Source organism: Oculina patagonica, chromosome 4, assembly GCF_052425735.1.
Source record: "Oculina patagonica isolate OP01 chromosome 4, crgOcupat, whole genome shotgun sequence".
Lineage (NCBI taxonomy): Eukaryota > Metazoa > Cnidaria > Anthozoa > Scleractinia > Oculinidae > Oculina > Oculina patagonica.
Genome location: NC_135761.1, coordinates 36,543,662 through 36,555,611, shown reverse-complemented (window position 1 = coordinate 36,555,611; position 11,950 = coordinate 36,543,662). Strand labels below are relative to the sequence as shown.

The window sequence follows — 11,950 nt, the reverse complement described above, 5'->3', positions numbered from 1 at the left end:
TAATTATGGAGGCTGTCTGGTGATTCTCACTTTGCATGTCCTGCTTGTTGACAGCAAAATAAAAACCTGGCGGCAAGAAAAGGTATTCCATGTTCATTCCAGTAGCCATACTGAAAATTGACAGACAGAACTTCTGAGTTCTTAAGACATTTAAATGTCATAGGACTTGAGTCTGTTATCACAACCTCGCATCTCTCAGCTCCAGAAGAAAACTTTTTTTCAGCAGTTCTTCTTTGATTATCAAATCGCCTCCAAGTTCATTTTATCGAAAACAAACAGTGCTTTCCTCAACTGTGTAAATTGAACATCAATTACAGCACCTGTTTCTTTACATTCATGTCCATAGCTGTTTCGTTGAATTATATGGTTCAGAATAACACGAAAGATCTCCTGGGGAAGGTCAAGTGTAAATTCGCCTTTCCAAGGTGTCGCCATAGAAGGTGTAGTGCGAAGTCTCCGGATTATTTCCTCAAAACTTATTTTTTTTTTCATTGTACACATATACTTGGCATTGGAAAGAGTATCAGTTTTGGTGCGTCTGATTGAGTGAACAGAGGTGTAATCATCTACAACTAGTACCAGTTTCCATTTATTTGTGATGGCTTGTGTAACGATTTCATCAATCTTGAATGAAGCCATTTGGGACATTCCCATAATCATTTGGTCAACAAGAACTTCCCATGGCTTTTTCTGTTTTCAATCCTTCCTGGTTAATGTTGGAATGTTTATGAAATACAGCATGGTCGTGGTGTTCAGAAAGGTCTGTAGGATGCCTGGTGCCTGCAAATTTAGGGATGGATGGTAGCTTGTCGCAATCGGATCCATAGTCGTCCTTTATGTCAGATGCAGCGTCATAAGGGTAGTCACTTGTCGCTGTCCTAGGGATACCAGCACTTCTGGTACCATTGCTTTCGCATTCATATGCTTGAATCTTAGAACAGAATACTCTGTCACAGAAAGAAGCATTATTACTGGGTACTTTATCCCTCGGTGAGTGATGCTCATTGCTGTCTGCAGATTCCTTAGGGGAATCACAATCCACATTATAAGGATAACTGTTTTCAACCTCGAGCTCAGGACAAGAACATCGAGCCTTAAAGGGCCATGCCTTCACAAATGGAGATGTTTTTTTTGCAACGTCCCTTAAGGATTGAGGATCAACGCTGGCTTCAGTGGCCGCAGGGTTGCCACATTATTTGGTCTTCGGGTTTTATGCGTGTGACTTACCGTGCTCTTGTCATCATCTGTATTCAGATCATCTTAACTGAAAATTATACAAAACAACATTTTAATTGTTAATTTTTGATGCGGAGATTGTTTTGGTTTGTTAATGGTCTACTTCCGAGCGCACGATTTTTAAACTGCTTTTAATTTCTCTCCTTTTATGTGTCACTAATATTCATTAAATATTTTTCTCCTCAAATTGTAAGAACACAGCTATATTAAAATGAGAGTCAAAACTTTAATGATTTTTTAGGGAGTACTTAACATTCTGAAAAAATTGCTTCCCTCTTCGTCTTCACAAAGATCCATTCCGCAACTTAAAAAAAATCTTTAAAGCAAGCCAGTAACTAAACAAACAAAAAACGAATAACAAACCTGATATGGTTAGTAAATGTTTTAATTTCTTCTTCATTTTCTGACAAAAAGTAATTAATAATTTTCGTAGCGGCTATAACGCCGCCCCAAAACACAACCAGAACCATTTTGGCTGCGCTTTGCAAAACGTTTAAAAAACATTTATTTGTAACCAATTACACACTTGGCCCAGCCCATAACATAGCTTAAAGAGGATGGCAACAGTTATTTTCTTGTAAGTTGCAACCCTCTCTGAGGAGTGCCTGTCAGCAGTCATGTCAGACAAGTAGAATAAAATATTGTATGAGCGCTGGCTCTGGTACATAATTTTTCAAACTCATCAGGATCATATATATGAGGCCTTGCTGATTTAGTGAATTCTTTGTACATAGTGTCCTTTAGACTCTGGAGCTCCTTTGAATGGTCACACCCTGCAAGTCAACAATTGAAGATTCAATTCATAAATCAGTCATCTATTGAATAATGGAGTCTAGCTGTCTGTTTGGCATTTAATATTGATTATTATGAACACTCTTAGCATCATGCAATTTCTAAACTGTAAACGTCCGTTTCAGCATGTTATTTTACTGGTGGATCCAGGGGAGGAAGTTGCGTTTGGAGAGCAGCTTCATTTTTCTTACACTTTCTTCATTTTTCTTTTCTTGGGAAAAGGGTTCAACCGCAAGGTCCTCGTAAAATTTCACCAAAGCATGTGTCCTCCAACGTCAGTAGTTTAAAAGATAACAGCTGTTTGTCCGAGGTCTGTTTTCCTGCCTCTTTTTTGGATGCCCGGGCCAGTTTCTTTATTATGAACGTGTTTAGGGTGCCTCACGGTCTTGATGCGCTTGCATTTTTTCACTCTCTAAACTTTAAATATTGTAGATAATTATATTATATTCGTATGCTACATGAAATTTGCTGGAAATGATTTGCAGGGAGACTTCATCCACGTGTTTAGGTCGGAAATGTTCTAAATCATGTTCACCATCTCTCCAAGCAAGACTTTTACTCCACTTTCCCTCCAGTTGCTCACATGCCCTACAGAATGCGTAGAAATCACTGCACACAGCTTCCAAACATCGCAGATCTTGAAGCGCCATGCTTAACTAGCTATACCCGGTTGTCATACAATATTATCTGTACGCGAAGTAAAGCGATCACAAACGTGTCACGCACAAACAAATTCCAACAAAGCGTAACTGATTTAAAACAGGCTCTCAAATTTTCCTCTTTCATGAAATAATTTTATAGCGCACGGCACCGTTGCCACCAATGCTTTTTTATTACATATCGACAGCTTTCTGACAACTTTTACATGGTTTCTATTTGAGCCGGCCAATCAAAACGTACGAACTGTCAAGAGCGGAAATGTTAACTTGTAAAATCCGCCGATCACTCCCATGAGAGTTTTAAAACTGCCAGTCGCCTTGTTTTCAACGTTATCACAAAAATGTCGGATCTTCTTGTTTATGTGAACGAAAGTATTTCTTGTTCAGTGATAATCGAGAATTTTGATATTATCCTGAAAACGTTTCGTCACGACACTTTAGATGAGCAGGTCAGCGACGTGTTGCCACCGCATTACAAGTTCACCAGATTGTTAAACAAGCAGCGCATCGTCATTGGTGTCAAACAAGAAGCGGCTATAAAATTAAGCCAGTGCGTGCTAAAGGAAGAAGCAAATTTCGCAGTTTACTTGCTTAGAGAAGAAGTGTCAACTTAAAGGCAATGAGCCGGACTTAAAACACGTACCAGCTGAATCAAGAGATGGTGATCAAGATCAAGTTTCACCACAAAAAAAAAAAACCAAGATCAGTCATCAGCCGACACTCTTTGACATGTGCAGACCCAGCACAGCAACACTACGACCTTCCTCTGCACCCTTTTCGGCGGCTAGAGCGCGCAATGTGAAGATATTTAAGGAGCAAGAGATCAATGAAAGCACAGGTATGAAAAAGTCGTACCGACTGTTTTGGAATGACAAAGCAGAAGAGTTATGCAGGAGCAACGCTCTCAAAACCTTCAAGCCTGAAGAGATCCAAGGAGCGATCAATGTTGCGTGGTCACTTAAGAAAACTGAAATTTTAAAAGATCAAATCGAGGAGGTCAGCGAGGAAATCGCCTCAAAATGTTCAACTGATGAACTGAAAAAGTTTCAACTGGCGAAGAAGACAGCTGAGAAAAAAACGAAACGTGTCGATGCAGCCGTTTCCGCTTTGCGAAAAACCCAAGAAGATTTAACAACAGACAGGCAGGAATTTCTGGATAGTACAAACAAGTCTGAACGAAAACTAGCCTCCACGAGAGTAGATAAGATTGAGAAAGACTTAGATGCTCAGATGGCAGAACTCAGAAGGGCCCAGGATGCCCTTAGGAAAACGACGGAAACTCGAAGAAAATTTTTGAAAGTTGAAAGCCAGCCTGCCGAGAGTGATAGCGATGACTTCATAAGCTAAGCGGTGAATCCTCTAGGTTCCGAATGTATTTTGCAAGCAATACGTTTACTACACTGTTTACATTAAATACATTGGCTCGTTTCGCATTAAGTTGTTTTGTAAGTTTTGTTAAGGTTGTAAAAGGACTCATCAATCTCAGTGGGTGAGAAACAAGGGAAGTACTAATTTCTAAGAAAAAGGCTTCTCGATGAAAATATTCATGAGTTTATAAATCTTTTTAGTGCTCGCTTTGTGTATAATTTTGCACATTTAAATTTTACAGATCGGATTGACAGTTAAAGTTAATAAAGAAAAACACTTCTGGTGTAGAATTATATTTTCTTCCGGTAGAGATGAGACCTAGGGATCCGGGTACCAATTTGCTACGGGCGGCCATCTTGATTTATTTCACGTGCAGAGCGCGTGAAAATGAAGTGAATTATGCCCTTTTCCGAAGGATGACCGTGATCTCCCAGCAAAGAAAAAGACGTTTGAGACTAACATCTTGAATTTCTTTTTGGAAAGGCCATCTGTTTCAAATTTTATGGCACAACAAATAAAAAATTCAGGTAAGTTTGTCTAGCACACTTCGCATCGTTTGTGGACAACCCTGGAAAATTATTCGCGTTGGCACCCCCATACCCCTCGGAAATTTCTACCTTTTAGCTCCCCCACCCCCTAGGAATTTCCATTGACCATCCATGGGCGGGGTATGGATATTTTCTGGAACCACACAATTGTTGATTTCTTTTGTTTAATTAGCGTACAGTTTGAAATCGGGGCCTTTTTGCAAACAAAGGATATTATTCACGTTAACATTTAATTGGCACTATCTTTTGTTTAATTAGCGCATACTTGGTGTGATGATAATGTAAGATCCGTGTTTTTCACAACTAAGCTTGTTTACTTCAAACCGCCACAATTTGCATGCAGTGGCGTCCTGCTAGTTTTGAAACGTAGATGGGTTATCTGAGGATGAATCTCGCCAGTTTCGGCCGCCCAAAAGTGTGCAAGAAGATTTCTTGCTTGCACAGTCCAACCGTAGAAGTACACAGTACAAAGACAAGTGAGCCGTTGAGGTTTTGAGAACTTGCCAAACAGTGCGTGAGTAAAAATTCCTTTTTCTTGACCCGGGAAGTGTGTTCAAGGATTGTGATGTTCATCGCGTTCAAAGTCTTGAACAAAATTGGAGGACCTGGATAGTCTGTCTTTAAAGTGTTGGCTCACAAAATTCGTCCAAAACTCAGTTGCGAATAAGAACGGTGGTCGCTACAAGATATTCAGGAACGTTTTTGAATTGCGCGGTAAACGTAAATTTTAGAGTTATTCCAAACAGAAGCTTGTCTATTCAGTCGGTGTTTGTGTCATTAATATTTAAATTAGGATAACCCTGCATCACAAGGGTTTGACGTTTTATCAAACTCTAGAGTTTGATATTTCATCAAACTATTGTGGAAAGGCCTCTGTCCAGTGTTTCATCGGGGTTTCAAACCACACGCACCTGACCAAATTGGAGTATTCTGATTGGCTTGTGAATTCATGCATTATTAATGAGTTTGAGAATAATATTTAGACGTTGCTATTTTGCAGCTTACTTTAGTCCATTAATGTTGTTAAGTTTTGCAGAATACTTGATATGAAACCTGACATGTTAGGGAAGACATAAACTTCTATGAATCTAAACAGCTTTCTATACCACTTGGCCTGTGAGGGTGATAAATCATTATTTTTTAGCATAGTTTTTGAACATGGCAACTGAACTTTTTTATTTTATTTTTCGAAACGGTCGTTGGGTCAAAATTCAGGGAAAGTTTTAAAAACAATTGTTTGACATCTGAGGGATCACCTCAACCAGTTTTCCCTTATACTGTACAATTTGAAATTAAGACAATATTGTATCTGATATCATCTTTCTTTTTTAGGAAGTGAAGATGAAAGCAAAAAGAAAATGGAGGCCCAGGAAGGTACATCTAAAAGACCCCAAACCAAAGGGGCAAGCAATAGGTGGGAAAACTTTACATTACTTTTTTAAAAGCATAGATGGCCAATGTTTGAATATTAATTTGAGTATTCCTCTCAGCTTTCTAGCGAGGACATGTTTTGGTTTGTTAATTTTTTTTTTAAATGACCTAGTTAGGTTATAGACTGAAATGAATTTGTAACAAAGGAAAAATTACAAATTTAAAAAAGAAAACAAATTGAACCTGGTCACCGCTGCTGCATTGTGACACAATTTCTCATTAAATACTTTTAATTTATTTCAGATAACGACATACACAAGGAAATAGCAAAAGTTGAAAAACGTAAGGTAAATTCAAGTTTTCAAGTTCCTCATTAATTTATATGCTCAATGGCTTTAACCTTACTTAAGGGTGTGAAATAAAAAAAATGTTATTTATGCTAATCATGCTTTTGGTTATTGTAGTAAATTGTTTTTGATAGTTGGCCTGATATTTCTGAAATTGCCTATAAATTTTACTTGTTTTACTGTGACTGTAATTAAGACCATTTGCTGACTGACCAAACTCATTATATATCATTCAATTAAAGTAATAACAAGGCTGTGCTCTAAGAAAAATTACAAGGAGCCCAAACTGGTTCCAAATTGTGAGATCCAGGGTGCCCAGCATAAAGCTTATATGAATGAAATAAGATTATCTGGTCGCCCTAATAGAAACGTTTGTCACCTGAGGCACCCGGGCACCCTTGGAGCACAGCCCTGAATAATGTGATTGAATAACTGTACCGTATTTTCTCGATTAAACGCCGGGCCCCGAATAGACGCCGGGTCTCCAAGGTAAAGTGGTAAGCAAGCCTTTCAGGCATTTATTTGAGGTCTAACATGCTTTAGGTATGATGGCAAGATACATTCATGACACAAGAAATGATTAAAAACCCTTGTTTTATAAACATTTTGCTCAAATAAACTGCACCATTCAAATAAACGCCGGATCCACGGAGCCAAGTTTGAAATAAACGCCGGGGGCGTTTAATTGAGAAAATACGGTATTCTATAATTTTGCCTTATTCCTAAACTGTAGGTTTTTGATGTTCAAGAAGATGATGGTGCCGATTATACAGGCTTAGATAGTGGCCCTGAAGAAGACGAGGTTCAGGGAAATACTAGTACTTCAGCAAAGGCTACTGTTGATGTAAGTTACAGTTACAAAAATGCAATAAATTGTTAAAATGACTCTTTAAATATGACATCAAATTGTGACAAGGTGTGATCAACTTTTTTCAGTTGATTTCCCAGTTAATTTTTATGTGGTGAAAATTGTTGGACATTCCCATGCCAAGGAGGACCGATTAAAAATGACTTTCATTTTCAATTGGCAGTCAATTTGCTATTCATATCTCACTTTTATTTTAATTCTCCTATGTGTCTGTGAGCATAAGTGCATGTGTTTTGCCCAGTCAGTTACTGAAGCTGTTTGCTGTTATTTTATTTTCCTATCTTCTTGTTTTGAAGTACTCACTCATTTTGTTGACTTTGATTGCTTAATAAACAAATAAACAATATGTTATCCATAACATAGGACAATTGGAGGGAAATCATGAACAAAAACATTATACAAATTTTGGATAAAGTAGACCGGATTGAAAGCCACCTGAGATCCAGGGTCACCTCTTGCAGTGAAAGGGTGGCAACTCCTCCAAGTAGTCTACTTTATTAACTATTTTCTTCAGAATTTAAAAACCCATATTGAAATAAACTCTGGCCGTATCACCCACCTGGGGGCAAGGAACAAATAAGCTACATTGAAATAAAGCAAAGCAAAACACAAACCATTGCCCTTTTAGCATTGGGAAGATTTAAAAACCTTGAAAACTGTTCTGTGTACAAATGTTTGCATGCGATGATGATATAACTTTCTTGTTTAACAAGATCACTCCCTTTTTTTGTTTGCAGATGAGAAAAGATGAGGAGCAAGGAGAGCCCGGCCCAAGCTCTTTGCCACCACCATCCCTGGTAAGTACACAACAGCCCCCCTAGTGTTATTCTTCTTGAATTAAACTTGGAATTAGTTAAAGCACTGTTGTCATCATAGACAATATTAAACAATCATTCACCGAAGTTAGGTGAATAGTGGTGGATATTTACCGCCACTGAGGTAAATAATAGTTTTAGTATATTACCACAGGAGTTGAATAACTCACGACCAAAACATCACTTTTGGTAAACAAAGCAACGCCTGAAGGTAGCTTGTTTCTCTTTAGCTGCTGAGGTGAATAGTACTTTGCAATCACCTCTGAGTTAACCAATCAGCACACGCAAAAAGCACTATTCCCTTGTGTGGTATATACTAAAAGATGTTACAGTCGACTCCCGATAACTCGAACCTTCAAAAGGAAATTGAAAATGGTTTGAGTTATCGGGAGTTCGAGTACCTGAGAGTTGAAAACAAATGACCGGAAATAAGGAAAAAACAGTGTTTACTGATTTTCAATTCGTACAATGTATACAAGTGTACATTTAAACAAATTTAATAAGAGTGTAGAGAAGCCAAAAGAAAAAGGAACAATATTTTTCTTTATCACCGTATAAACCAGAACGTAACGTAATGTAAAACAAAGCAAATCAGCTGTGAACGTTGCAGGTTTCAAAGAAAACAACACTATAGGCTACTGTTGCAGAGTTTATGCAATTTATTTTTTGGAAAAACGGTCAGTTATTTCGTCCTGACGATAATCCTTTAAAGTTTACTAAGGTTGGATTTGAAAGAACGGGTATCAACCTCCAAATACAAACTGAACGTCTGGAGCACTGGTAGTCAATGGCGTGGGACATTTTAGGTGTTTTGAGGGGCGTTTCGGGTACGACTCTGACTCGTCAACGTTTTTATTTCAAAATTTATTCAATGTTTTGGACTACAGTGACTGTTTGTTTTGACTTGTCATGTATTGACAGATATGGTTCGAGTTATCGAGGGTAAAATTATATAGAAAATGACCTGAAGGGAAATGAAAATTGGTTCGAGTTAGCAGGAGATTCAAGTTATCGAGGGTTCTAGTTGCCGAGGGTAAAATTACAGTAAATGTATGACGGAAATCCAGGGGAAATTGATTTTGGTTCGAGTTAGCGCGAGGTTTGAGTTAGCGAGGGTTCGAGTTATCGGGATCCGGAGTCGACTGTATGTATTTAAATACATTACATCGTACAAAAGAAAAGAGTGAACTCCTTCATTAACATTGTATTTTCCATTTTCAGATGTACAATGACACCAACCTTTTGTCTCTACCCTCGGGGGGAGATGTTGAAAAGTATGACTTAAAGGTCATGAGCAATTTGTTCACGACCGAAAAAATGGCTAATGGGATCGTGGAGAAAGGCAGCAAGGCAAGTACCGAGCCAGAACTGGACTCCAACAGAGTCAACCTCCTGAAAAGTAAGTTAATAATAAGTTTTCATTTACTGAAATATGTAAATTTTAGTGAGACAAGGATTTGTACGAAAAAATTCTTTGCAGTAACTTTGATCCAATATTGTTAGAAAACTGTCTTGTCTTGTAATAAAATAATAAAGGTTATGCATTTCTCATGTGCACATTTGTACACCAAGTCTGTCATTATTAGATTTGAAAACTCCTCTGCTGCTCCACAAGAAAATTAGCCAATACCAGTATTGTACATTTACAGTGTCGAAATCATTATGATGCTGTGTAAAACTAGTAGCAATGGCCTGAAGCCTATTTGGATGTTGACTGTTTATCTTAACAAGTAAAATACTAATGTATGTACTTGTTTCATTTATGTTTTTTTTTTACAGGATTCATAAAGGAAAAGTTTGGAGAGGGAGCGCTTAACAAGAAATGGCATGCAATTCGATTGTCTTTAAATCAAAAGTGCCTGGACTCAAAAAGAAAAATTGTTCCAAAAAAAGGAGACAATGAAGACGATGAGTCTGAAGACTGATCATGAACAAAACACCAGAAACCATAAGGGTTGAGACGTGTAACTCCCACTGATTCACAGTAATAGGCCTTATGTTGGTTTTCGACGCTATTTTGATGAGGAGGCAAAGCGGGTAGAAATAACAATGTTTGTATGGGAATCCAACGGCAAATATCTTTTACAAAAATTGAATTCTGGACAACTTATGAATTGTAAAGTTAAAATACTAGGCAAAAGTTTTTATTTGCCGAGTTTGAAGGATGTAGCTGGGCTAGAAAGCATTCAGTTACGTTTTTAATTCCCTGTACATTTGTCTATAATTTTTACCGCGAACAGCGTCAATCATGCAGAAAAAATACATAATTTTCTAATATAGTAATTGACGGAAAAGAATGTGCACAAACTTTGGAGTAAATATTGAATCATAGAGTGTTACATGTTTCAACCCTTATGAGTTTGTGGTTATTGCAATAACATTAACAATAATTTTGAGTTGTGATAAATAATCTTTAATAGAGAAAAGAAAATAAGAGAAAACAATTGAATTTTACTGTTGTTAAGATCTTCTAGTTTAAGATTAAAGATCTTTTAGTTGGTTATGAATGTATTTCAATAAATATTGTTAGAAGGTTTGAGTTGACTCTTTCTTTGTTGTGATTCAGTTACCACACCCCAATCTTCCAGCTGCTAAGTATGCAATAATCACCATCGTCTTGTGAGATTCCTGATCTTGAAAATAAACTTGCAAGATTTGAAAGACTATGTTAAGAAGATTTTCTAAGATCATTTAAGATTTGGTTTGAGACTAGTAGCAAGTTCTTGTAAGATTCTTGTCACAAGAATCTTACAAGATTTTACAAGATCTTTCAGGATCTTTCAGGATCTTGTAAGATTCTTGTCACAAGATTCTTGAAAGATCTTACAAGATCTTGTAACAATCTTGTGACAAGAATCTTGCAAGATCTTGTAAGATTCTTGTAAGATTCTTATGACAAGAATCTTAATAGGAATCTTGATAAGAATCTTAATAAGAATCTTGATAAGATCTTAATAAGATTTCCACCTGGGTCCCTGAGGTATTCTCACCCAATCTGGTTTGACGGACTCCTGTGAGTATGATCATTCCCAGGGAGTATGAATATGGGTAAAAGATGACTCTCACTGCATTCTGCCCCTCAAATTGAGCAAGCGCCCAGAAGAGAAGTCGCCAACTTTGTTTTAGTTCAACAAATTTCAAGCGAGAAAGAAGATTTGTTCTATGATGGCCGACCCTCAGATGCCCGTTCAGCCTGTGGCACAACCAGCGCAGCCAACACAAGCAGTGCAGCCAGCACACATTGCTCAACCTGGAGTACAACCTGTTCAAGCAGCACAGCCAGCACAGGTGGAACCTGCCGATTTTTAAGGTAACTTTTCTTGCTTGCTTTAGTTGAATAATACTATCAGTTTTGCCTGTATTCGTTTAGTTGGGCTTTTGGGCGCAGTTGTATTTTACGCCATCAAATTTAAATTGTTCTCGTGCTCTACTTCTGTTTTTTTTTTCGTTACTGGATGTGTGGAACTGGGGAATATGCGTCATTATATTTTGATAGGTTGTATTTTGCTATGGACAGTTTTTAGACTCTCTTTGGGACTTAGGGATGTTTTTGTTTAAGACTTTTGGTTAATGTTCATTCCCCCAGTCTTCTTTCATCAAGGGACGCTAGATTATGATCTCTATGAGTATTTATTGTTTTGATTGCTAGGGCTCGGGAATTTTGATTGTCCTTTTGGTGACATGATTTTTTTACGGCAAGGGACCGTAAGAAGACCATGAGGGTTTATTTCAGAGTTAATTGTTATGATTGTTAGAGCTCTGTAATATTGTTTTGTTCTCTTGGTGACATGATTTTTACGGCAAGGGACCGTAAGATGATCACTTATGAGTGTTTATTGTTATGATTGTGGGATTCATATCTGTTATCACTGTTTGGCGTTTAGAATTAATGACTGTTAATTTCTTTAAGAGTGTTTTTAAGTCTGGAAATAATGATTGTCTGTTG

General features: G+C 37.6%; 1 protein-coding gene across 1 annotated transcript; it reads left to right on the top strand.

Annotated features, from left to right (window-relative positions):
- Nucleotides 1-5,937: 5,937 nt before the first annotated feature.
- On the top strand, nt 5,938-10,256 carry LOC144652310 (uncharacterized). The gene is made up of 6 exons (XM_078512354.1): nt 5,938-6,017; nt 6,278-6,321; nt 7,055-7,165; nt 7,927-7,986; nt 9,226-9,403; nt 9,784-10,256. Exons 1-6 carry the CDS (start codon nt 5,945-5,947, stop codon nt 9,927-9,929), a joined length of 612 nt encoding a protein of 203 aa, XP_078368480.1. The 5' UTR covers nt 5,938-5,944; the 3' UTR covers nt 9,930-10,256.
- Nucleotides 10,257-11,950: the final 1,694 nt, after the last annotated feature.